A 27680-nucleotide genomic window follows, 5' to 3' on the forward strand; every position below is an offset into this window, starting at 1 on the left:
CTGCCCTTGAGGTCCACCCGGAGACTCCAGCTGGTGCAGAATGCAGCCGCGCGAGTCGTCTTGGGAGTTTCCCGATACTCCCATGTTACACCTTTGCTCCGCGAGCTGCATTGGCTACCGGTTGCTCTCCGGGTGAGGTTCAAGGTGTTAGTTATGACTTACAAAGCCCTTCATGGCATGGGTCCGGATTACCTACGGCAACACCTGCGACCGGCGTCAACTTCCCTCCGTCCAGTGTGCTCCCACAGAGAGGGCCTCCTCAGGGTGCCGCCGATCAAAGAATGCCGATTGGTGACCCCCAGGGGGAGAGTGTTCTCTGTGGGCGCACCAGACCTCTGGAACCGCTTACCGGTTGAGCTCCGGACGGCCCCCGACCTTCGCTCCTTCCGGCGCGATCTTAAAACATTCTTTTTCGAACAAGCTGGCCTGGTCTGACGGGATGGGGTTGGGTTTTTAAAATTAGTTTTTAACTTAATGTGTATTGATTTTATGGGCATGATGTTTAATGGTTTTTTAATTTTTGTACTTGATTTTTATTGTGTATTGCCCTGTTCACCGCCCTGAGTCCTTCGGGAGAAGGGCGGTATAGAAATCAAATTATTAAATTAAATTAAATTAAATTAAACCAAGGGCTAGCATCAGGATCACATGAAGTGACAGTGCCACTTTATACTGCACTGGTCAGGGCACATTTGCACTACTGCATCCGGTTCTGGTCACCACGATACAAAGAAGATGTTGAGACTCTAGAAAAGAGTGCAGAGAAGAGCAAAACAGAAGATCAGGGGACTGGAGGCTAAAAGCATATAAAGAACGGTTGCTGGAATTGGGTATGTCTAGTTAGGGGTCAGGAAACTAATTTGCCTGATGAACAACTGAGGCCATTAGGTATGTCTAGACCAGAGGTAGGCAACCTTGGCTCTTTTATGACTCATGGACTTCAACTCCCAGAATTCCTGAGCCAGCATGGGGGAACTATGGCCCCTTCATGGCTCGTGGACTTCAACTCCCAGAATTCCTGAGCCAGCATGGCTCAGCTTGGAAACCTCTCCCTTTCCCCTCAGCAGGGCTGGCTCAGGAATTCTGGGAGTTGAAGTCCACGAGTCATAAAAGAGCCAAGGTTGTCTACCTATGGACTCTAGACTAACAAAGAGAAGGAATAAGGGTGACCTAATCACTGTCTTCTGATGTTTGAGAGGTTTTCACAAAGAAGAGGGGGTTGACTGTTCTCCAAAGCACCAGAAAGGCAGGAGAAGCAGTAAGGGGTGGAAGCTTATCAAAGAAAGATCCAACTTAGGAGAAATTTCCTGACAGTGAGAACAATTAATCACTGGGCTTTTAAAAGAAGAGACTGCACAGCCGTCTGTCTGGAATGGTACCGTAGGATCTCCTGCCTGAGCAGGGGCTTTGACTAGAAGACCTCCAAGGTCCCTTCCAGTTCTATTCTGACACATCATAACATTATATATTATCTTCCACACCGTCCCGACCATTGTGGACACTCCATCATTGTCAAAAGACATCTGGCTGGGGAAGCGTGCTCAGAGGGAACTGATTTTATTCTTGTTCATTCCTAAAATTTCTACATTGGTGCTTCATTCCAGCTGCCACATAATTGGAACCAGTGGCAAGCCCGCCACGTTATCTACCCTACTGGTAAATAAATAACGCCGGTCTAGACGTAACAACTCTCAAATGCTGTCTTCCAAAGCCAGACTTCCACATGCCTGTGGAAAGCCACCAGAGAAATGATGGTCCAAATGTAGGAACTGTTATTCTGATTCCAGTCTCTTCTCCAAAGCTTTGAACAGGAAACTTTCCCAGGCAAGACTCAGTGAGAACTTTTGCCTGAAGAACAGGTATTTAGCAGCGCCACCTTCCCAGAAACTTTGCTAAAGCATTCAGTGGCACTACTGCAAAGAACTGATCAAAATCTATGCTTCAGTTGCATGAGTATGAACTTATCACGAATGGTCAATGTTTTTTTTAATAAAATGAGGCCTGATTTGTTGATACAGGTAGAGTGCTAGTAGGGTCGCCTGCTTGAGCAGGGGGTCGGACTGGAACAGGGGTCTTCAAACCTGGCCCTTTTTATGACTTGTGGACTTCAACTCCCAGAATTCCTCAGCCAGCCATGCTGAGGGGAAAGGGAGAGGCTTCCAAGCTGAGCCATGCTGGCTCAAGAATTCTGGGAGTTGAAATCCAGAAGTCATAAAGGAGCCAAGGTTGCCTACCCCTGGCCTAGGCCGCTTTATGACTTGTGGACTTCAACTCCCAGAATTCCTCAGCCAGCCATGCTGAGGGGAAAGGGAGAGGTTTCCGAGCTGAGCCAGGCTGGCGCAGGAATTCTGGGAGTTGAAGTCCACGAGTCATAAAAGAGCCAAGGTTGTCTACTCCTGGCCTAGGCCTAGGCTGCTTTATGACTCGTGGACTTCAACTCCCAGAATTCCTGAGCCAGCCATGCTGAGGGGAAAGGGAGAGGTTTCCAAGCTGAACCATGCTGGCTCAGGAATTCTGGGAGCTGAAGTCCACGAGTCATAAAAGAGCCAAGGTGGCCTACCCCTGAACTAGGGGGAAGTTGCTTTGATTGGCATCACTTCCAAGTACATTTTCCATCATGCACAATCAGACCTCTTTAACTTTAAACTTTAACTGCCTATATTTGCTTTGGATAGTGAAACGGGTGGCATATAAATTTAATAAATAAATAAAGCAGCACTTTTCAAAAGTGCATAAGCACTGAGGTTCCTGAAGTGTAGCCATCAGAGATCTCTGAACTTTGCTCCTAGAGTGTAATTTTTTCCCCTCAGACACCAAAGGAAGGAAATTATTAAATAAAACGATCAAAAAGCAAGGGTGCTAATGATATTTTATTGTAATTAATCTTAAACCTAAATGGAACCATGTTTCATTTGTATCCTGGTCCCACTCACCCAATATACTGGCTTTGCCTAAGAGCGGCTTTGCCTCAGAAAAAAAAATCATGTATTGAACTGCTTATGCAGATTAAATAGAGGAATTATAGAATATAATCCCAGATCTGAAAAGAGGCTGTTCAAGCAAATCCCTTGAGAAGAATCCAGATTAAAGCCTCCAGGGTTTGCGATTAATGGGGGAAAGCTTTACTTCCAGATTGGCAATCGTGCTCTTTTTTCTAATTCACTTAATATAGTGAATTGAAACCATTGCCAAGCTAATTCACTTAATATAGTGAATTGAAACCATTGCCAAGCTATGAAGGTTTAATATTTTCTTCATCCTGACATGTATGCACGTACTGTTTTTATTTCTGAGTAGATGTAGACATACGCCTATGCCCATAGTATTTATTTCTACAGTAAATAAGATGTTTATAAGGTGATTTTTTTATTATTATTTTGACAAAATGCAGCTGAAGCATCACCTTGGCTAATCCCTTGGATGCTGAGAATACTTTTTGGCTACTGATGCTGCTTGATCAATAGCCAGTAGAAGAAAGCTGTTGATTTTTGGCTTAGCTGATTGCGTGGATCCTTGCCTGGTTTTTTTACATAGTGTCTGAGCATGTAGTGGTAAGATCTGACATCAAGGGATGCGTCTTCTACTCTTAAAGGAGGTGGGTGCATAAGGGCAGACGCGTCCGCGCTCTCTTAACACGTTCAAACCAAAGTTGGTGTGCTTACTTGCCCATAAAGAGCGGGAGTGTTTGCGACCACTTTTCCCTTGGCCTGCATTTCCATTTGTGTTCACATGGTCCAGTTTGCAGGTGGGCCACTGGGTGACCAAGGTGGCAGCAAAGGCAGGAAGAAGCAGCAATGGAGGGAAACTGATCAAAGAGAGACCCAACCTGGAACTAAGGCCAAATTTCCTGACTGTGAGAACAATTAACCAGTGGAACTGCTTGCCTCCAGAAGTTGTGGGTGCTTCATCACTGGAGGTCTTGAAGAAGAGATTGGGCAGTCATTTATCTGGAATATAGTATAGGGTCTCCTGTTTGAGTAGGGGTGTGGGGTGGACTAAATGACCTCCAAAGTCCCTTCCAATTCTGTTATTCTGTCCTGTTCTGATCAGCCAATTTTTTTTAAAAAAAACATCACTCCCCTTTCTTTGGGCAATAACTCAGCATCGTTGTATTGTGGTTTGTGGTTTTTTTTTGCATCAGGCTGCAGATGCTCACTGTGGAACAACTGGAGAAGAGCACAAATAAGAAGCCCTCCTGAGGACTAGAACCTCAGCCTGAGTACCTCTTGCCCAGGAGCTGAATGTTTACATCTGGAAAACACGGCTTTGTCTGCTGGCTTTGTCTGGGATTCCAGTGGATCGACCCACACATATTTCCCAAGGAGAGACTTATTTTTCCGACATATTCTTGTGCTGCTATTTTTACCAGTTCAGAACACTCTTTTTGAATGGAGAGCGCCATGCGTTCCACTGGTTTTTTTGGGGAGGCCATATGCATTCAACTGGTTTGTTCTGCATACAGTCTGGTATTCTCCTCCATCTTGGTGCCCTCCAGACATTTTTGGACTACAGCTTTCTTCATCCGCAGACAGCTCAGTTGTTATTGGCAACCATATATTGTGTAATATAGCATATCTGTTTATCTAGGCCAGGGGTAGGCAACCTTGGCTCTTTTATGACTGGTGGACTTCAACTCCCAGAATTCCTGAGCCAGCCACGCTGAGGGGAAAGGGAGAGGTTTCCAAGCTGAGGCATGCTGGCTCAGGAATTCTGGGAGTTGAAGTCCACGAGTCATAAAAGAGCCAAGGTTGCCTACCCCTGTATTCTAGGCTGTTCCATAAACATGACCTGATGTAGGAACCACCATCTGATTGAGTGATCCTTTTACTGTACGTCCTCTCGGCTCATGTTTTTGACTTCTCTTGAATTCCAGTTGACTCTTCTGATTTGGGATTTTGGACTAGCTTCCAAGCTCCTAGAGCAGGGGTCTTCAAACTCGGCCCTTTTATGACTCATGGACTTCAACTCCCAGAATTCCTCAGCCAGCATGCCTGGCTGAGAAATTCTGGGAGTTGAAGTCCATGAGTCATAAAAGGGCCGAGTTTGAAGACCTCTGTCCTAGAGGTTCTTGAGTTAGCTTAAAAGGTCAGACACTGTTTTGAGCTTTAGATGCCCAAATGCTTTTGGGGACTGTGAAATGTATCTATGGCTCACTTTTGATATCATTCCTTTTAAGGACTAATTGGAAGGCAAGGATGTCGGAGATCATGTCACCCCATTGCTCTTTATCAGGGGTGGGCAACTATGGGGACTTTACGACCTGTGGACTTCAACTCCCAGAATTCCTGTGCGGGCTCCGGAATTCTGGGAGCTGAAGTTCACAGGTGATAAAGTTGTCATAGCTGCCCACCCCTGCTCTATACCAGAGGTCCCCAACCTTTTGGACACCAGGGACCGGTTCCATGGAGAAAGGTTTTCCCATGGACTGGAGGGGGCCTGGTTTCATGTGCTGCCTGCATCCCACGGATGGGGCTTTGCTTGTTTGTGCGGACCGGTTGCTGGCAGGCCGCGGCCCGGTACCAGTTCACAGACTTGGGGCTGCAGACCCCTGCTTTATATTACTAGCCCTTCAACTACCAGAACCCAGTTCAACCAAAGGGGGCGGTGTTGCTGTAGGTGTAGGAGAATTGCTTTGCTTTCCTTTTCCTATGGAGCCTGTAATGCCCCAAGCAGCCACAGGGGGCAGTACGTGGTATATACAGTATGAGTAGATGATCCAACAGTCCAATTTGAGTGTACAGGTGGTCCTTGACTTACGACCACAATTTGGAACAGAATTTCCACTGATAGGCAAGGCAGTGAAGTGAGTTAGTCCCGATTTTATGACCATTTCTTCCACGGTTGTTCAGCGAATCACTCTAGCTGTTAAGTGAATCACACGCTCATTAAGCAAATCCCTGTTCTCCCATTGACTTTGCTTATGGGAAGCAAACTGGGAAGGTCACATGTGGCAATCACATGACTCTGGTATACTGCAGCTGTCATAAAGACATGCTGATTGCCAAGGGTCCAAATTTTGATTGTGTGACTCTGGGGATGCTATGGTGGTCATAAGCTCGAGGACTGGGGATAAGTCACTTTTTCCAGTGCCATTGTAACTTCAAAAGGTCATTAAATGAACTTCAAGTCTACCTGTACAGTAAGTCGGCATTTAAGACATAGCATATACTGCCACCTAGTGGCCCACATAGGTATAAATCACTCTGTAGGGAAAATACCGCTATGCTTTTAAGCCATAAGATTTACTGCTCCGGGGAAGTTACTTTTAATTTATTGATAATTGGCCAATGTCCTTTTTCTTTTACCCTTTTCCCTTTAAAGGGACTTCATGTGTTCTGTTACAGGGAAAAAAAAGCTTTAAAGAATCCAGTGTTTGCTTCCTTTCTGTTTTCTTCTATACATTGACAATGGCCACCTGCCCACCTATGGCTGCATGGTTTTACTATTTTGTGTATTTGTACTGCTCCTTTATTATAAGTAACTCAGCAGGAGACACCTAATATGCCTTCCTCCTCCTATTTTGCCCACAAGAACAATCCTGTGAGGTGGGTTGGGGCTGAGAGAGACGGACTGGCCCAAATTCACCCAGCCAGTTTTTTCATGCCTATAGTTGACCTACAACTCAAGGTCTCTTGGCGTCTAGGCTGGTGCCTTTACCATTAGACCAAACGGACTCTTGTAGGTCAGGTTGCCGAAGGCTTAGCTGATCATTTGAAAAATGCGGAAGGGGAACACTTTGTAGCTCAATAAATAATGAAATAGCTAGCCACTGGCAAGTTAAAAGATGACATTGGCCTCTAAAATTCCAGGTGAATTTTGCTCAACCGTGTTAGGCCTGCTGTGCTTTCATTTCTCAACAGCCTCTGTATGAGCAACGTCAAAGAATACATATCTGACTCAATATTATTAAGAATCCAGTGTCCTAGAAAAACAGATGCCTATATTAAAAAGGAACCGTTTTAAGAATTCCCTTTGAATTTACCGTGTTGTGGCTTTTTCTGTGTGAATCTGGAGCTTATGACTTTGGCATTTCTCTTGATTCTTCTTGGGGAATGACTGGTTGCTATCCAGAAGTCCTGAAGTGAGAAGTTATAAAATGTTTTAACATCTCTCAGAGGTGACGAGTTTCCTTCCACGTCCCTCTGGTTTTCAGGCACGGTGTTAGGATTCTCTTGTTATTTACAGCTGTAATTCTCCCACATTCTGGGGGATTGGCCAGTCTAAAAATCCAACGCTGAGTTGCTTGGATTTAGATGGTATCGCTATAGACCTCTCCCTTATTTTTACGTAAGCTGAATTTTTGCTTACGTCACTGTTTTTATCATTTGTATCGCTCCATATTTTATTCAGAAACACCTCCCTCCATTAATTTTGGACCTCTTTTTGTGTGTGTGTGTGTTCCTAAGGGTGTCTCACTGGAAAATATCACCTGATATCTCCTTGACTGCCAAGCTTTATGGAATCTACCTGAAAGTTTAATGCTTTCCATTCAGTCTGGAACTTTCTCTTCCTGTTTTATGGCTAAGAAATGCACTACATTAAACCTGAGGAGTTGATGAGTGTGAGCACGTGCCTCCCCTTTGGGAATTATCAAGCTATTGAATACGAAAGGGGATCCCTGTTCATTACTGATGCAGGAATACTGATGCTCGCGATTTCTTTTCTGCCAAAAGTTAACCCAGCGAGCCCTTTGCCTTCACGTCACAAATCTTTCTCTCCCGTAGCATCTTCCGCAAATGTTTAAAAACAGAACTGTAGCTATTAGGTATATCTGGATACTGTTTTGCATTGTCTAGTTCAGTGGTTCCCCAGCTTTTCTGGCTCCATGGACCAGGGGTGGAGGGGGGGTGGCAGAAGGGAGGGGATGGTTTTGCACACGCAATCTAATATCGTGCATGTACAAATGAAGGTTTGTGTGCTCACCTGCTACTTGCATGGTCCCGTTTCCAATGGGCCGTGGACCAGAGTTGGGGACCCTTTCTCTAGTAGTTGATTAGTAATGTTAAGCAGCCTTGTAAAGTTTTTTATAGGCAAAAGGTGCCAACCCCTGTAAAATTCTGGATTTAAAGACACTGAGTGTCTGCCAAGCCCTGTTTCCATGTAGGGTGGTCAGCACAAGCCTCAATGGAGCCTGAACCACTTCCCATCCCATAGGACAGCGGTGGGGAACCTTGGCTCTTTTATGACTTGTGGACTTCAACTCCCAGAATTCCTGAGCCAGCCATGCTGAGGGGAAAGGGAGAGGTTTCCAAGCTGAGCCATGCTGGCTCAGGAATTCTGGGAGTTGAAGTCCACGAGTCATAAAAGAGCCAAGGTGGCCTACCCCTGGGCTAGGCCTAGGCCGCTTTATGACTCGTGGACTTCAACTCCCAGAATTCCTGAGCCAGCCACGCTGAGGGGAAAGGGAGAGGTTTCCAAGCTGAGCCATGCTGGCTCAGGAATTCTGGGAGTTGAAGTCCACAAGTCATAAAAGAGCCAAGGTTCCTCACCCCTGCCATAGGAGATAACAGTAGAGCAGAGGTCTTCAAGCTTGGCCCTGTTATGACTTGTGGACTTCAACTCCCAGAATTCCTCAGCCAGCCATGCTGGCTGAGGAATTCTGGAAGTTGGGAGTCCACAAGTCATAACAGGGCCAAGCTTGAAGACCCCTGCCCTAGAGAATGAATGACTTGCTACAGAGGTCTACAATCAGGAAGCTCCAACCTTCAGTTGGCCCACAGGTGAGCGTCTTCTGCCAAGCTGAGAAGGATCCCAATGGCTGGGGGCTGTTACTCTGCTTCCCAAGACAGATTGGAAAACTACAGAGTGCCGATTTCGGACAGGGAGGAAAAGGCTGGGTTTACAGGGCTGGGCGTCATAGTTCTTAGCAAATCTTTTCTTCCTTGTTTGTGAAAGTCATCCATCTGGGACTTCATGGGGCATCTACAACTGAAGGGCTTCTCCTGCTAGCCCTGAAAAACACAAGGCAGGAGGGGATTCTGATCTTAGCATTGAACTTGCCCACCAACAAGCAAGATAAGGAATGAGGTGCCGCACAGCTGAGAACAGAAACCTTTATTGAAGCTGAGTTACACCTAGAAAGACATCCAAAGAGAAATATGCAAACGGCAACTTAATAACTTCCTGTCCCAGAAGGAACAGAGCGACAAAACCGAAAAAGGTTTGGATTTTAGCAGGATGAAACACAGCAGACGAGACTTAAAATTGCCGCCCTTTCAATTTAGCTGCGTCGTGCTAACAGAACTACGAAAATTAAACATGGATTCTACGTTTAAATGTTGATGACCTGCCACAGAGGCTTGCTAGCTCCGTACCACACGGCAGCTCTGGATGCCCCCAGTCCCCTGTCCAGACCATCACACATGTTTGCAGTCAATCAAGAGAACCTCAGGTAGGTGAAACCATTAGGGTGCATCCGACACGTGTTCAGCGTCTTCACTGGCTTCTAACACGGGCTGCTCTGCATCTGTTAGGAGGCATAAAAACACAGCTAGTTTTCTTAGCATAAGCAGGCCAAGCCACGGCCTTCCAAAGGCGTCTCAAAAGAGGGAGCCTCTTCCAATTATTTCGCTTGAAGTGACTCCACAGGGGCCGTTGAGATGATTCAGAACCTAATTAAGCAAGCCAGCTCATTTCTGGAGTGATTCCCCAGCAGGAAAGACAAAAATGCACATAGATCAGCAGGCAAGCCAGAGTCTTATGCCTTCCCTTCCATCTTGGTTCTCGGCTCGGCTTCAGAATCTCGTAACTCCTAATCAGGGTGGAGTTTAGGCACTGCCTCAAACCTAATCCAATTTGATTTGGCCTTAAGATGCCTGTGTGAACCTAGTCACTGTGGTTTGCAAAGCACTTGATATGGCTTACTCTTGACTTACATCTTCACTTTGTCACTTGGTTCATTCAACAAAGCGTGCTATAGCACAATGTGTGAGTCAGTAATGCAGAGACTCGGGCGTTCGCTGCCAATTTCTGAAATATTTTGATAAAACCAATATATTATCTCATCCTTGAAGTGGAATAAAGCTGGCAACCTTCATTTCCTTGTCCCTTTGCAGCTAAACCTCTGCAACTCGCCCTACATGAGGCTATCTTCGCTGCCGATTTCTGAAATATTTTGATAAAACCAATATATTATCTCATCCTTGAAGTGGAATAAAGCTGGCAACCTTCATTTCCTTGTCCCTTTGCAGCTAAACCTCTGCAACTCGCCCTACATGAGGCTATCTTTGAAGATTTGGAGCTGCAGCTGGTGTAAAATGATACAGCTGTGTTTATCTATTGTTTTATACTGTACTTTATTTATACAAGCAGTCCTCGACTTGCAACAGTTCATTTAGTGACTGTCTGAAGTTACAACGGCACTGGAAAAAGTGACTTAGGACCGTTTTTCACACTTGCAACGGTTGCAGCACTCCCGTGGTCACGTGATCAAAATCTGGATGCTGGGCCACTGGCTCATATTTATGACGGTCGCAGTGTCCCGGGACGATGTGAACATTTTGTGTGACCCTCTGACGAGCAAAGCTAATGGGGGAAGTCAGGTTCACTTCACAACTGTGTTATTTAACAGCTGCGGTGGTTCACTTAAGAACTGTGGCAAGACAGGTCGTAAAATGAGGCAAAAATTCACTTAACTGTCTCGCTTCGCGACATAAATTTGGGGCTCAATTGTCATAGGTTAAGGACTACCTGTAGAAGAGCTACAGTGGTTACTGGTTAGTCTCTAGACCCAGTTCAAGGTGTTATTAGCTACATAGGGTGCCGGGTGCCTTTAAAAACTCTTTATTCCACGTAAAATCTGCTTGGATGAGATGACTGCTAAGCTTGTAAGCCGCCCTGAGTCTTCGGAGAAGGGCGGGATATAAATGGAATTAAAATAAAATAAATAAAATAAAATAAACAAGCAGAACGGGTGGGAAGAGAACCGCCGTTTTTCAGGCTTTCTTGGAATTTTTCAGGCTTTCTTGGAATGGTCACAAAATGCTGCTTTATTTCCGGAGCTCCTCCTCCATCGTGGAATGATCGTTGCTACTAATTCCAAGCCTCGGGAGCCTTCCATGGTGAATTTTTATGAGTTGTGCTAATTTCTTACTTTTTTGGAAATTTAGAAAAAGAAACACCTGACTTACTGATTTGATACTCATTGATGGGTTATTTTGCTATAGACGTTTTTTGTACTAGTTATAAGCCGCTTACAATCCAAGATTGAAGTGCTGTGTATATTTTAAAATAAATTAAGAGGTATAAATGCTGGTTGATTCAATCTTCTGTTCAAAAGCTGCCAGGACTTGAGTTCTTATTTTTGAACACTCTTTCTATAATACACTTATGTTTGCTGACCGATGCAGCTTTTACAGATCCTATGTATTGCTATTGCACTGCTTTGCTTTGTGACAAAATAGCCTATGAGCTTTTCCAAAGGTGAACTAGATCTTCAACCAAAATCTCAGAAACAATGGAGTGTAATCCCACGCAGACAAGTTTATACAACACATTGATGTGGTGGCTGGATTCACTATTCAGTACTGCAATGTGTCATAATTGGTTGGTTTAAGTTTTCCTTACCTTACTAAACCCTTGTTTGTGGCTTAGTGTTGTTTATTATTGTTATTCGTACCACCCTTGTGTTCCCCAAAGAGCCTGCAGGTCATCATGTCTTGTTTAGTAAGCCATAATTGAACCAACCTTGTTTCAGCCTGCCGTATGAACCCAAGCAATGAAAGCATCATCGAAACAACAGAATTTTATTTTTAAAGAAACGTAAGTTAAGCTATATAGGTGTCTGAAGTTCAGTCCTGGCAACCGGGCATTTCCCCCCCCCCTATTTTTCATTTGAAACCTTTTGCTGCTTTTCAGAAGAGCTTCAGTCTGAAGCTTCAAAAAAGAAAAAAAAATTCCAGTTGCCGTGGCTGAACTTCCAGATAACGATGACTGAGAATTTTCACTGACATTTAGCTTGTACTTGGACCCATGCTAGAAATGCAAGCTAGATCAGGGGTCCCCAACCTCGGTGCCGTGTAGCCCATTAGTGGGTCATGAGGCATTTGCAATCAGGGCGCGGAAATGCCAGGCGAGCATGCGCACGGGAGTCCCCACTTGTGCGGGCAGTGGGCGTGTGCACACCTGCTCCATTTGCGTGAGCACGACCCCCCCTGACCCCCGACCTATTTCAGTCAGCAGTTCTGAGAGGAACTACCAGTTACTAAATGGATTTGTTCCAACATTACTTGGCAGCCGCAAAGAGATGATTATGGACTCAGGTCACGGTTTTGTAAATTTACCTAGGCAAGGTGATCCAGGCTGAATCTCTCCATTTTTGGCACCAGCTGGAATCAGTCCATCTTGAGCACATTGTGAAGGCTCCAAAGATTCAGGAGTGACGTCTTCAATTAAAGGTCCCAGAGGTTTCGCTTGACGTTCCTTGGTTTTCTCTTGCGGTGCTAGAAGACCTTGGACAACTGGCCCAATGGCTTCTTTGACACCAGCTTCGGGTACCGTGGGATCTTTTGAAAAAATGGAGTTTAGGACTTCCGATGTTAGCAAGTTGTCGGACGTGGTGGCGTTTCCTTCCACGTAGCCTCTCTCGTGGCTGGTTTCAGAGATCACTTCAATTTTGGGAGGAGAGATTTGCTGTGGAGGCAAAACAAATAGCATGTAACGGATTTCTTTCGACAAACATACAGTCCTTGACTTACGACCACAACTGAGCCCAAAATTTCTGTTGCTAAGCAAGAGAGTGGTTAAAGTTGTGAGGGCCGTAAACACAACAAAGCCAATTTTCCCCCCCCCAATTTTTTTGGGGGGACAGTTGTTAACCTTAGAAGAAGAAGAAAAAAAAAATCCACCTTTTCGGTGAAGACGTCTTCCTTCAGTGAATCTTCACCGGAGGTATCTATGTCTTCTAAATCGGGAAGTTCCTGAAAAATATCCCAATGTTTATTGAAGAAAAATGGCTTTTCAAGAGAATGCGGTTGGTAGGGAAGGGAAAGGTCGCGGAAGGCATGTTTTCATCCTGGCCCTCCACTTCTTTCCCATCTTCCCTATCCTGCCGGTTAAAACTTACATCAAGGAAAAGTTTTTCTGGCACGTCCGACGCAATGTGTTCAATATCTGCCAGGTCAACGCATTCAGTTCGCAGCGGCCCTTCGGTAGCGAACCTGTAAACTGATTCTAAAGAAGGAGACAAAAACCTTCAGCATATCTGGGCCGGGAACCCATTAGCCTCAACGCCTTTAACCTTTCCCCCCCCCCCCCTAAGGTTTAGATTTGGGGAAAGGAAACTCTCAAATCCCAGGGCTAACCTCTCGTGTTACTGTTCAGTTGTGCAGTACAATTACACCCAGAGTCGCTTTCTGTGGGATGGCCACAAAAACGTGATTGATAATCAATGAAAGACCTAATCTTAGCTTTAGGTCTGATAAGAAGTTGCTAGAGTGACCCTGGATGCTGAATAAATAGGCACAGAATTGGGTGTGTGAGTGTGTTTACGAACAATAGTTTCACAATGCTGCCCCCTAGTGGGGGTAACCTAAGGTACCTTGTGCCAAGGCAATGAATGAATAAGATTGATTTACTAATCTTAGCTTTAGGTCTGATAAGAAGTTTCTAGAGTGACCCTGGATGCTGAATAAATAGGCACAAAATTGGGTGTGTGTGTGTGTGTGTGTGTGTGTGTTTACGGACAATAGTTTCACAATGCTGCCCCCTAGTGGGGGTAACCTAAGGTCCCTTGTGCCAAGGCAATGAATGAATAAGATTGATTTGCTAATCTTAGCTTTAGGTCTGATAAGAAGTTGCTAGAGTGACTCTGGATGCTGAATAAATAGGCACAGAATTTGTGTGTGTGTGTGTGTGTGTGTGTGTGTGTGTGTTTACGAACAATAGTTTCACAATGCTGCCCCCTAGTGGTGGTAACCTAAGGTCCCTTGTGCCAAGGCAATAGCATGGATTAATCTATTATTGGGAGTTTTTCTTTTATTCCCTTATTGCTTCACAGTAGGAATATTGAAGAGTAGCATCCGTTCCACATTTGTAAGTCAACTGACCTAGTTCATACTTTTTGAGCCAGGCTGCATATTGGACCATTTCAGATGTTATGCTACCTGGCTTAACTTGCAAAATACAGGTACTCCTTTGACTTACGACCACAATTGAGCGCAAATTTTCTGTTGCTAACATTTTACGACTTTTCTTGCCACAGTTGCTAAGCGAAACACTACAATTGTTAATTTAGTAATAGTTAAGTGAATCTGGCTTTCTCCATTGACTTTGCCTGTCGGAAGGGGCAAAAGGGGATCACAGGACTCCGGGACACTGCGACCGTTATAAATATGAGTCAGCTGCCAAGTGTCTGAATTTTGATCATGTGACCACAGGGAATGCTGCATCGGTCACAAGTGTAAAAAATTGTCATAATAAGTCACTTTTTTCCTGTGCCGTTGTGACTTCGAACAGTCACTATATGAACTGTTTATAAGTCGAGGACTACCTGTATAAACCTTTGCAATGCAACTTACTAATCTATTATTTACACAAAATACAAATTGCACGAAAACGTGTAAATTTTGAAATAACGGAAAATACTTGCAGCTCAGACTTTAGATTTTGGCAGTGGTTTGCTCTCCTTGCTTGTTTCAATTTATTTTCTGAACGTTTCGTTACCAGACCAGGTAACCTCATCAGCAGGATTCTCTTCTCCTGTTCCTCTTCCATTTATATATATATATATGTGTGTCTCGTGTGTATTTATTGAAGCCTGGCATTCTACCAAAAGAGCAATTAACAAGCGCATTGATTTAGATCCAGCATATGAATAGCTAAGAAACCAGACCGTCCGAACGACCCATCAACAAGAGAACCAATCAGCTGCTCAGAATTTAAATGTAGCTCCAACTGAACAAGCAATCTCATGACCAGCTGAACCACACTGACACACAAGACAGGTATAATAAGCGAAAGAGGACAAGAAAATCCTGCTGCTGCTGCTGTTACCTAGTACGGTAACGAAACGTTCAGAAATTAAACTGAAATGAGCTTGCCAAAATATGCACATTTACCATGCTGGCTGAGGAATTTTGGGAGTCCAAGTCCACAAGTCTTAAAGCTGCCAAGTTTGAAGATCCCCTGCCTTACCTTTTTCAACAGGGGTGAAGCCAGGAGCCGCGTTCGAGTCCGGTTCCTGTGCTTCCGGCTGGTATGGATCTTTCTCTGATCTCCTCAGCTCATCCCCCAAGATTTCCTTGGCAGCTATCGCGTCTTCCTGGGCGCCCAGAGTTGCTTTCACAAATTTCTCAATCTTCTGCTTCGTCTCCAGTGGTTCCGAAACCCCCGATGTCTCCACTCCATTTTCTGCCAGGGCACCGTTGCTTGAAGATGGCAGGCTCTCTAGAACGAACCAGTAACAGATGAAAAACAAACCCTGGCCGGCCAGCAGGCTTAATTCTTGCATTTGTTGGGGGGGGGGGGGAAATAAATCATAAACAGAAGGATGATTTGTCCTGGCTTCTTCAAAGGAAGCCAAGCTGCATATTAAATATCAACTAAACACGCAAACCCGACCGAATTAAAAGCAGCAACAAAGATATTGAAGCAAGAATATTAACAATGTCTCGTGAGCTTTTAGTGGCACCATTTGGGGATGATTTGTCAAGGAGGAAAATGAGGGTGGCAAGGGGAATTTGTTTCTGCCACCCAGAGTTACTTTACAAGGGAGATGGGTAGCACAAACATTTAAGTAATTTAAAACGCGAAGGGGTGGCCTGGAATGCACCCTGCTTGGAGAAGTCACAAACCTCCTTCATCCTCTGAGCGCCTCTCTCTTTCTTCCATCTCCTTCTGTTTTTTCCTCTCTCTGGCTTTTTCTCGAACGGCAGTGAGAGCATCGATGCTCTCTTTTATCTTCTTCCTTTCTTTCGATTCCCACATTTCCTTTTCTTTTTTTTCCGCTTCACGCCCGCCAGCAGCCCAGGCCTCTGCACAGGCTCTGCATGGGGAAAAAGAGGATTTCCATCGGATACCCAGAAGCGTGTTTCAGCCATCTACAGAACGTGCCTACATGGTGCCGAATAATAAAGACTTGGAAGGGACCTTGGAGGTCTTCTACGCCAACGTTTTGCCCGTGGCAGGAGACTCTAGTCTACACCATTCCAGACAAATGGCGGTCCAGTCTTTCCGTAAAAACCTCCAGTGTTGGAGCACCCACAGCTTCTGGAGTTCAAGTGTGTTTCAATGTGGAGAAAAGCCAAGTTTTACATTTAGGTAGGAAAAATCAAAGGTACAGTGTACAGATTGGGCAAGACCTGACTGAAAAACAGTAACTGTGAGAGGGACCTTGGAGTCCTAGTGGACGATCGCTTGACCAGGAACCAGCGGTGTGCAGCCGCCGCCAAAAAAGCTAACACAATCCTGAGTTGTTTAAACAGAGGTGTAGAATCAAGATCATGCAAGGTATTAGTACCGCTTTATAAAACCCTAGTAAGACCGCAGCTGGAGTACTGCAGCCAATTTGGATCACCAAATCACAAAAAAAGATGTTGAGAGTTTGGAAAGAATTCAGAGAAGAGCAACTAAGAGGATCAAAGGCCTGGAGAATAAAACATACAAAGAACGGCTTCAGGACTTGGGTCTGGCTAGTCTAAAGAAAAAAAGAAACAGGGGAGACATGATAGCAGTATTCCAGTATTTGAGGGGCTGCCACAAGAGGGGGCCAAATTTTTCTCCAAAGCACCAGAAGGCCGGACAAGAAATAATAATTTATAAAATATTTATAAAAAGAAACAATAGCTGGAAACTGATCAAGGAGAGAAGCAACCTGGAATTAAGGAGAAACTTCCTGACAGTGAGGAGAATTAACCAGTGGAACAGCTTTGCCTCCAGAAATCGTGGGAGCTCCATCACTGGAGATTTTTTTAAAAAGACTTATCTGAGATGGTATAGGGTCTTCTGCTTGAGCAGGGGGCTGGACTAGAAGACCTCCAAAGTCCCTTCCAGATTGTATTCTATTCTATTCTATTCTATTCTATTCTATTCTATTCTATTCTATTCTATTCTATTCTATTCTATTCTATTCTATTCTATTCCATTCCATTCCATTCCATTCCATTCTATTCCTAGTCTAGTCTAGTCCATTCCATTCTATTCCATTCCATTCCATTCCATTCCATTCCTATTCTGCATTCTATTCTATTCTATTCTATTCTATTCTATTCTATTCTATTCTATTCTATTCTATTCTATTCTATTCTATTCTATTCTATTCCATTCCATTCCATTCTATTCCTAGTCTAGTCTAGTCCATTCCATTCTATTCCATTCCATTCCATTCCATTCCATTCTATTCCATTCCATTCCATTCCATTCCATTCCATTCCTATTCTGCATTCTATTCTATTACTATTCTATTCTATTATTCTATTATTCTATTCTATTCTATTCTATTCTATTCTATTCTATTCTATTCTATTCTATTCTATTCTATTCTATTCTATTCTATTCTATTCTATTCTATTCCACTGATGAATTGTTCTATCAGAAAATTTCTTCTCAGTTCTAGGTTGCTTCTGTCCTGGATTAGTTTTTACCTGTTGCTTCTTCTCATATCTTCATGTGTTTTGGAGAATAGGTTGACTCCCCTCTTTTTTGTGGCAGCCCCTCAAATATTGGAAAACTGCTTATCATGTCTCCCCTGGTCCTTCTTTTTATTAAACTAAACATACCCAATTCCAGCAACCGTTCTTCATACATTTTACCCTCCGTTTGATCTGTTGTTTTTGATTAGTTTCTTAATTCTTTTTCTTGGAAACCTATTCCAAATATTTTAGCCTCCAGCCCTCTAATTATCTTTGTTGCTCTTTTCTGCACTCTTTCCAGAGTCTCAACATCTTTTTTATAATATGGTGACCAAAACTGGAGGCAAGACAAGAAACAATGGATGCAGTATCTTTTTTATATAATACGGATGCAGTATCTGTTTTTATAATATGGTGACCAAAGCAGAGACATCACCCTGCCAACAAAAGTGCGTATAGTCAAGGCTATGGTCTTCCCAGTTGCAATGTATGGCAGTGAAAGCTGGACCATAAAAAAGGCTGAGCGCCAAAGAATTGAGGCCTTTGAACTCTGGTGCTGGAGAAGACTCCTGCGAGTCCCTTGGACCGCAAGGTGATCAAACCGGTCAGTCCTAGAGGAGATCAACCCTGACTGCTCTTTAGAAGGCCAGATCCTGAAGTTGAAACCCAAATACTTTGGCCACCTCATGAGAACGAAGGACTCACTGGAGAAGAGCCTAATGCTGGGAAATGTTGGGGGCAAGAGAAGAAGGGGACGACAGAGAATGAGGTGCCTGGAGGGAGTCACTGAAGCAGTAGGCGTGAGCTTAAATGGACTCCAGAAGATGGTAGAGGACAGGAAGGCCTGGAGGAACATTGTCCATGGGGTCGCGATGGGTCGGACACGACTTCGCAGCTAACAATGACCAAACCTGCATGCAGTGCAGAAGAGAGGCTTCTTGGCCTGCTGTGCTGCCATATTTGCATGCAAGGAGATCTAACGGTGCGCTGCCTCTTTGGAGGAAAAATGTATCTCCAAGTGCACCAGAAGGGAGACCTTATCTGGGGACTGTTATGTATGAACAAGTCCTTTTTGTTTAGCTTCAGGGTTTTTGTGCACTGAATATTTGCACTGCGTTTTCAAAAAAAATCCTTTGTTATCACTTGATATACAAATGTGAACTGTATCTGCAGTTAGAACTAAATAGTTATGAATCTTTTACTAGTGGGGCCGAGAAAAAAAAATAATCTCCTTGCATTTTTTACCTCTCCTTTGGAAAAACGGGTCTGTCATCCAGATACGTCAGTTGTTTTAATCGGATAGTAAGCGTCCTCCTATAGTTCGCTATTTTCTTAATGACTTCATTTCCCATTAGGTTCAACACACGCTGTAGAGGAAAACTAGCAGTTTTAGGAAACCATTGAATACATTTTGAGATGTTGACTTTCAGCGACTGATTCTTAAGCATATTTCTCATTTATTTTCATGCATTTAATGCATTTCCTAGCCATGTTATGAATGTATAATGTGCAGCTCTCAATCGCTTATTGTATATAACGTAATCCCATAGCTCGCCCTGTTTATACATACTTTTTTTTGCTGGTATTTTTTTAATCCCATTCTTTGAAAAGCATCACTTCTAGACGTAAATGTTAAGTCCAGCAACCAAAAATAAGGCCATGTTAGCATGGGAGATGTATTATGTGTGGGCCTGCCTCTGAAAGCATTTGAGGAAGTAGCAAATTATTAAACCGGCAAGTGAAGGTCACGATCTTGAATGCTGCGTGAGCAAGGTGAGTCAGCTTGGGAGGGCAGCTTTTAGTTTGTAGGGCGGGGGGGGTCATCAAACTTGGCAACATTCGGACTTGTGGACTTCAACTCCCAGAATTCCCCCTGCACTACAGAACGGTTAATGAGAATAAGACCATACAAAGTAAGCTCCAGGTCTCTCCCTCCCCCATCCCGCTCCCCCCACCCCCCGCAATTATCCTTGGCCTCCTAACCTTGTGCTTTGTCCATCTAGAGCAGCAGATCCCAACCTTTCCTATACCCCGCACCCCTAGAACGCTTCTGATATATTCTCGCACCCCTTACAAAAGTTCGAAATAACGGCAACGAATTATGCATATACACTATAATTTTGAAAACCCAAGTTTTCACTATAATTTTGAAAACCCAACCCGCCCGGAATATCGTCTTGCGCCCCCATGGTTGGGAACCCTTGATCTAGAGCCGTAGTGGCGAACCTATGGCATGCGTGCCACCCCTCTCTGTGGGCACGCACGCCGTCGCCCCAGTCCTAGGCCTTCAGCTGGGTTTTATAAAACCTTTTCGCTTTAGGCCTCCGCCGCCGTGTGCAAAAAAAAAAGGTTCATTCAATCAATCAATCAATTTTAACTTCTCGCGGGGAAAAAAAGATCTCGCAAAGTTGGAATTGATTGAACTTTTTAGTCCCAGTCTGCCGTTACCATCGCAGCCACGCCCACCCAATGGGCCACACCCACCCAATGGGACACACCCACCAATGGGCCACGCCCACCTGGCACCCAACGATACGTAAGTGGGTTTTGGGTTGCAGTTTGGGCACTCAATCTCTAAAAGGTTCGCCATCACTGATCTAGAGCATGCTGGCTGGGGAAAGAGCTGTATATTTGCTTACCAAATCAGGCATGGTTTCCAGGACATCTAAAATATGAGGATCATCCAGCTTATTGTGAGAGAGATCAAGTACGCTAATACTCGGGCATTCCTGCAAGTGCTGTATGTCTTCCACTGTTTGTAACATATTGTGAGCAATTTGCAGGGTGTGAAGAACTTTCAAAGAGGCTGTTGAAAAATAATAGTAGTTAAGATTAAAATGCCCCTAGAGGATTTCTGCTGCAAACTGTCTGTAACGATCATTGTGGCTGGGTTTTATTTAGTAGCATTGTGTAGCCTTGCAGCTGTTAGAAAAATACTAACAATCCTGAAGTCTTGTTTTCCAAATTAACTTATATTAGAGCGAGGATAACAAGATGATACACACATGGCTGCCAGTTTTAGACACCAGGGCAAGATAGTCAATTGAAGTGCAAAAGAAATATTTAATATGTATCGTGGCTATTTTTCAATAGAAAAAAAAATCTGTACTCAGGGTTGAACTGTGAGTTTTGCTGGCTGGGACTGAAGTCCAGCTCTCTTAAAGGGACCAAGTTTGGAAACAATGGATTTGTTTATTGAGTGAATGTAGAAACTGGAATTTGCAGGACGTAGTTAATGGCTTAGTATGTTATGGGAAGCCAGCCAATTGTGGTTATTTTCAAAACGTGAAGTCAAACAATTACTGTGATGTGGGATTCAGCTAACGGTCTACCTTTAAAAAAGGGCAATTTAGAATTAGATTATCTGCTGAGGAAACAGAAGGGGTGCATCAAATATCACATATTAGGTGCTTCAATTTACAAATCAGAAACTATTATGGCTGTTTTGCTCTGTTTTAGCACCTAGGCCTGTCTATCTATCTATCTATCTATCTATCTATCTATCTATCTATCTATCTATCTATCTATCTATCTATCTATCTATCTATCTATCTATCTATCTATCTATCCCTGACAATTCCAATGCAAAATTATACCATCTTCAAATAACAAGTCTTAATCCCTCAAAAACAGAGATGCTTACAGAGATTTTCAATGGTCTTTACATAATTGTTGCTGAGGTTGAGAGAATCCAGTTTTTGCAAAGGTTCAAGGTTCTCAATTTTATGGATCAAATTGAGTTGCAGATAAAGGCAGCGCAGCTCTGTCTGCGCAGTCAGGTTCTCAATCTTTGTCAGGCCATTGCATTCCAGCCACAGGCACCTTAAGCCGGTATACTCTTCCAAGTTCTCCAAACGATCAAATCCTACGAGAATTGAAAGGCAGAGAGAATGTTAAAAAAAATGCTCGTTGGGAACAGAACGGAGGAACGGCTAACGTGTTAGGATGGGGGAGCTGCCATGCAGCCCTCATTTGATCAGAAACCCTTCAGCTTTCCCCAAAGAATGTTACCCCTTCAAATTCCCCCATGTAAGGTTTAGGAAAGACTTCATAATGAGGGTGAAGGTTTTTCTTCTCCAAGCTTGTGGGTTGGCTTCCACACGTTTTATTACCAGACTAGCTAACATCTTCAGTGGAGTTTAAAGGTAAAGGTAAAGGTTCCCCCGCACATGCGTGCGAGTCCTTTCCGACTCTAGGGGCCGGTGCTCATCTCCGTTTCAAAGCCGAAGAGCCAGCGCTTGTCCGAGGACGTCTCCGTGGTCATGTGGCTGGCATGACTAGATGCCAAAGGCGCACGGAACGCTGTTACCTTCCCACCGTAGTGGTCCCTATTTTTCTACTTGCATTTTTACGTGCTTTCGAACTGCTAGGTTGGCAGAAGCTGGGACGAGTAACAGGCGCTCACTCTGCTACGCGGCACTCGGGATTCGACCCGCCAAACTTCCAACCTTCTGATTGACAGGCTCAGCGTCCTAACCCACTGAGCCACCGCGTCCCTTCAGTGGAGTTTAGGGGACCTCATAACACAGCAAGAATTGTACATATTGCACTCCCTTCCTTCTTTCCTTCCTTCTTGCATATGTATTATTCTACTTGCTCACAAATTTTTTTTTTTAAATTCCCAATTATTTAAATGTATTGTAGTTTCAAGCATTTGGCTTCTCACCTTTGTAATGGAGATAGAGAGTGTCATTCAAGCTTGGGGTCACATATAACTTGTGTTGTTTGCAGAGGTCCTTCAACAATTTTTTGGTCATCCTAAAATATTAACAAGAAGTGTGAATCCTAGGATTATTCAGAAGAGAGTATATAGCCGGGAGCAGTGCACAGATGTATTTAAAATTCACTACTTGCCAATGGCCCAGTCTTAAAACTTAAATTTTGCTAAAAATCTGCATCAAGAACTTGATTTAATTATGGGCAGGGCCAGCAAAGATATAACACTTTATCCTCGTTCATTCTAACAAGTAAAATAACTGACGGAAGAAACTGTGATCGTGCTTTTTTTGTTTTTTTCTCTTAAAAAGGAAATACCTATTAAAAAGAAGAACTTACCTCAAGCCACATTTGTTTAATTCTGATTGTCCAGAGGGTGAATCAGTTACTGGCTTACGATTATTATTTGTCTTAATAGTCTGTTGATCGGGGTCACTCCCAGAATTATCTGGTTTCAGTGGTGCTTGAACATTAAACATGACATGTAAACATTCTTCAGAATTAAACATTCTCTCAGATCCGAATGATTCAGTTTTACAATGAAAACTAAAATCCAATCTAGAATCCAGTGCATAAGCAAAGATTGTAAAACATCCTGTACACAGGATAAGCTTGTAAGCCGCCCTGAGTCTTCGGAGAAGGGCGGGATATAAATGGAATTAAAATAAATAAATAAAAATAAATAATGTAACTGGCGTATCATCCTGAATTTCTTGGTGAAAAGTGACATGAACATACTTTCATTTTTTTAAAAGAACGTACAGTACCTTGTGTTAAGGCTATCTCCTGTTCTTGCTATATAAATGCAGTTTCTGCTTTTTAGTAGGAGCCAGATATGTAGAAATTAAATAGGAAAGAATCTGCATGCATACCAGCTGTACGTTCATGCAAATCAATCTGAGTTTTTACATTATCTAGACCAGGGATAGGCAACCTTGGCTCTTTTATGACTCGTGGACTTCAACTCCCAGAATTCCTGAGTCAGCTGACTCAGGAATTCTGGGAGTTGAAGTCCACGAGTCATAAAAGGTTGCCTACCCCTGGTCTAGACTGTGACTGTGCACACAATCAGACTATGTCATAATGAGCCTTATTCCTTACATGTTGTTTATTCAACAAAACACGGTTAAACAACGTATGTGTGATATATCTAGCGTGGGGGAGCGGTGGCTTAGTGTTTAAAGATGCTGAGCTTATCAGCTGGAAAGCTGACAGCCTGAGTTTCAGACCCGAGTGCCGCCTGATGGGGTGAGTTATTTTATTTATTTATTTTATTATTTATTTATTTTTATCCCATTTATATCCCGCCCTTCTCTGAAGACTCAGGGCAGCTTACAATCTAAGAAGCACAAACCAATGTGCTTAGCAATAGCCTTCATTCTATGTATATGCCTGATTATTAGGGCTTTCGGCCCCATCTCAAGCGGCATTATTACAAAGTCAGCTTTATTGCCCCCAACAATTTGGGTCCTCATTTTACCTACCTCGGAAGGATGGAAGGCTGAGTCAACCTTGAGCCTGGTGGGACTCGAACCTGCCCTAATTGCAGGCAGCTGGTGTTACTTAAGGAGGCATTAACCCACTGCTCCACCAAGGTTCCCGTTATTTGCTCCTGCTCCTGCCTTCCTAGCAGTTCAAAAGCATGCAAACGTGAGTAGATTAATAGGTACCACTTCAGTGGGAAGGAACAGTGTTCTGTATTCCTTGGCATACAGTCATGCTGGCCAAATGACCACAGAAATGTCTTCAGACAACGCTGGCTCCCTTGGCTAAGAAATGCAGATAAACACTGCCCCCTAGAGTTGGAAATGACTGGAAACCTTGACCTTTATACCTAACTATGAACACAGCCTTGATTTGTCAAGTCTTGGGAACAAAAAGGGGCAGGCTGCTATATAGTGCTAGCCAGGGCTTTTTTTTTTTGTCAAAGAACGCCCAGAACGGAGTTCCGGCACCTTTTTTGGATGGAACCTTGTAGGGTAGGCAAGGCGGGTTGTATCACATGTGTGAGTTCCGGCACCTTTTTTTTTTAACAAAAAAAAGCACTGGTGCTAGCCATTGTAGAAAACAGAATACCGGACTAAATGGAAACCTCAGCTGACCCAGAAAAGCAAATCTTACCTCTTAAAAGTGCTTGTTATGTTGTAATGGAACAGACTGAACAAGAATGAATGGAAGAAATTACCTGGTTCTCCGTTGCTATAATCAACATCATCAGTTTTCAGTTTTTGATGCTCACAGCTAATATCGCTGTCTACCCCTTGCTCTCCTTCAGGCAGTTGAGGCTTTTCTTCTAAGGGTTGGAGAGACAGAGACAGAGTCAGTAAAGTGTTGAATTATGCTGGCATCACCATCAAATAGCTCAGTGCCCCAGAAGAATATTTTTGATGCCGCTTCACGTCAGGTGAGTCAACTTCCATAGGAATCAAGAGTCGTGCAATAATGCAGGTCTGCATTAGCTGCCTGTGAGGCTATTTCCTGTTAGTCAGAGCATGAACTGAAGCTTTTAAAAAAATGAACTTGCAAACACGAACTGAAAAGGAGCCTGAAATGGCTAGAAAACGGAAAAAAACTGGGTCAAGTAAGTTATATTTTGTTCACTTCCCCATGTTTCTATGACTGAGAAATAAAGCAAGGGGCTTGTTTGTGGTACAGGTTGTTTTTAAATTACAACTGGTCACTTTATTTATTTTATTTTTATTTTTATTTTAATTCCATTTATACCCCGCCCTTCTCTGAAGACTCAGGGCGGCTTACAAGCTTAGCAGTAGCCTTCATTATATGTATATGCCTGCTTATTAGGGCTTTCATACACCCCCCAAGCGGCATTATTACAAAGTCAGCTTAATTGCCCCCAACAATCTGGGTCCTCATTTTACCTACTTGGGAAGGATGGAAGGCTGAGTCAACCTTGAGCCTGGTGGGACTCAAACCTGCACTAATTGCAGGCAGCTGGTGTTATGTTTATGACCGTTTGAAGTTCTAACGGCCTCTGAAGGGGCGCTTTCTAGTCTGCAAACAACTTCAAAGATGTGAGTAAGCCAGGGAGAAGTAAACTGAATTATAGCCTATCATATGTAAATAAGACTCAATCATTCAGGCCAAAAGTAACTAGAATGATTAAATCATGGCAACCGGTCCAAAGTTTATTAAAACCTGAGACGTTTCATTACTCATCCAAGTAACTTCTTCAGTCAAAATGGATTTTTTTTTTGAGCTATAGCTCATCATGCATCACCAAAGTTATTTTAGCACCTCTAGTAGCTCTTTAGGTGCTTTAGGGACCAATTGTAATGAAATAGGAAAAAATTAGAGAGCAACATTTCAGACCGCAATGTTTGCAAGTTAGCCAATATGCTTTATCAATACCTCATGGTCAAAACTAGCATTTATATCCACTCTTTTCTTGGATCCGCTACCTGCTTTAATTGAGCTGTCCCCATTGCTAGAAGGGCTGTCTTCCTGCTCACAGTTTTTTATTTCTTGGTCATTTCCCTCTGTTGCAACAGCCTCTCCTAATCCGGTTTTTTCACTGGGTGGGTGCATTTTCAATTCTGTCCCCTAGAACAGAAGACCAGGCATTTATAACAGGCTTTATAGGTAATCCTCAACTTACAACATTTTGTTTAGTGACCATTGCAGCATCCCCATGGTTACATGATCAAAATTCAGACGCTCTGGCAACTGACTCGTATTTATGACAGTTGCTGTGTCCCAGGTTCAAGTGGTCCCCTTTTGTAACCTTTTGACCAGCAAAGTCAGGGGGGAAGCCAGATTCACTTTACAACCAGGTTACTAACGTAACTGCAGTGATTCACCTAACAAACGTGACAAAAAAAAGATTGTAAAAGATTGCAAAACTTAAATGTCTCTTTTAGTAACATAAATTTTCGGCTCAATTGTAGTCGTAAGTCAAGGACTATTTTATATTGTTCTGTCATGTATTCAACTCCTTGAAGCACAATTTTAAATTACTGTTCATGTCATAGTATTTTGCTCTGTGTGAGCAAGTGTGCTCTGAAAAAAAAACATTTTTGCGAATGAAGAGTAGCACGACACCTCTCATCCAGAGTGGATTTAAGCTTCTGAGTCACTGCATGTCAGGGAACATCGTGTCTTGTCATTCAGAGATGGCTGCACAGCTGTTGCATTTATACTTCTGTGAACATTAACATTCTGGAGCAGTCAAACAACCAAGCCCGGAATATTTTCCAAGGGGATCAACCAATCAGCGTGCACATCTCTGCACAAGGTGTAGGTGAGATTGTGGAGGGGTGCTCATCGGCTTGTGCGCAACCGTCTGCAACCTACACTTACTCACCGACCCCTTTGCAGCGGGGTTATGCGTCGATGCCTACATGCAGCTGCGGACGAGTCTAAATGAAGCGTAAGCTTCCAAGGCTGCATGCAGCCTTCAGAACTTGCTGGTGGTGTTTTGGGAAAGTGGGGAGATCACGTGTTAGCCCCCCTTAAGTCATGGAACCTCTCTCTCAAGGATTTTGGGCCAGTCAGATTCCCTCTGACTACAGGAGTTTCCTCGACTTACAACAGTTCATTTTGTGACTACAAAGTTACAACGGCACTGAAAAAGTGACTTATGGCTATTTTTTTCACACGACCTTTGTAACAACCCCACGATTGTGTGATCAAAATGCAGTTGTTTGGCAATTGGTTCATACTTATGAACATTGATTGCTGTGTCCCAAGGTCATGTGACCACCTTTTGTGATCTTTTGATAGATAACCTTTATTGTTATTGTTATAATGTGGGCATAATTGTACACAATAACAAGCAAAGTCAGTGTTAGCAACATCAACTGCAAGGATTCACTTAACATCTGTGGCAAGAAATGTAAAAATAAGTTATGAATGAAAGGCAGGATATCAATCAAACAAATAGATCCCTGATCAGTGTTAAACACTGCTGTCCTCTTTGGATTCCTTTTGCACATTCTTTCCTTTCTTTACTGTTCTGACAATGTCTTCGCTTTCATCCCACAGTTTCTCTAGTTCCCTATCCATCTAGTTCAGAACTTCAGAGTGATTCCTGAGGTTCTCTTTGAAAATAGCCAGTCTACGTTCAAGTCCATGGAAACTGGCTTGTTCTTCCTTTTCCTTGGAATTTGCCCACGAAGAGTTTATTTTTATATGGTAATAAAAATAAATCACTACCTATCATTAAATAATTACTAATCATATAATAATGATAAGAAGGTTGCAGAAGTATAAATATATTGTAAATATTTTTAAATATTAAATCATACATTATTAAATTATTGAGCATATGATAATGATAAATAATGGAAATATAATAAATACGCTGCTGCAGTAGAGGTATAGATATAAATATTCATATAAATAAAAATACATTGTACATTATTAAATATGATTGATATA

General features: G+C 43.2%; 1 protein-coding gene across 1 annotated transcript; it reads right to left on the minus strand.

Annotated features, from left to right (window-relative positions):
* Positions 1-9051: 9051 nt before the first annotated feature.
* On the minus strand, positions 9052-26000 carry DNAAF1 (dynein axonemal assembly factor 1). The gene is made up of 13 exons (XM_081336213.1): positions 25703-26000; positions 24469-24576; positions 22623-22746; positions 22234-22325; positions 21211-21432; positions 20207-20373; positions 18813-18934; positions 15792-15982; positions 15133-15384; positions 13064-13170; positions 12846-12917; positions 12282-12630; positions 9052-9466 (listed from the first exon to the last, which is right to left on the minus strand). The coding sequence occupies exons 1-13, from the start codon at positions 25827-25829 to the stop codon at positions 9405-9407; spliced, it is 1995 nt and encodes a 664-aa protein (XP_081192339.1). The 5' UTR covers positions 25830-26000; the 3' UTR covers positions 9052-9404.
* Positions 26001-27680: the final 1680 nt, after the last annotated feature.

The sequence above is a fragment of the Vipera berus genome (assembly GCF_964194415.1).
Source record: "Vipera berus genome assembly, chromosome: 10".
NCBI lineage: Eukaryota > Metazoa > Chordata > Lepidosauria > Squamata > Viperidae > Vipera > Vipera berus.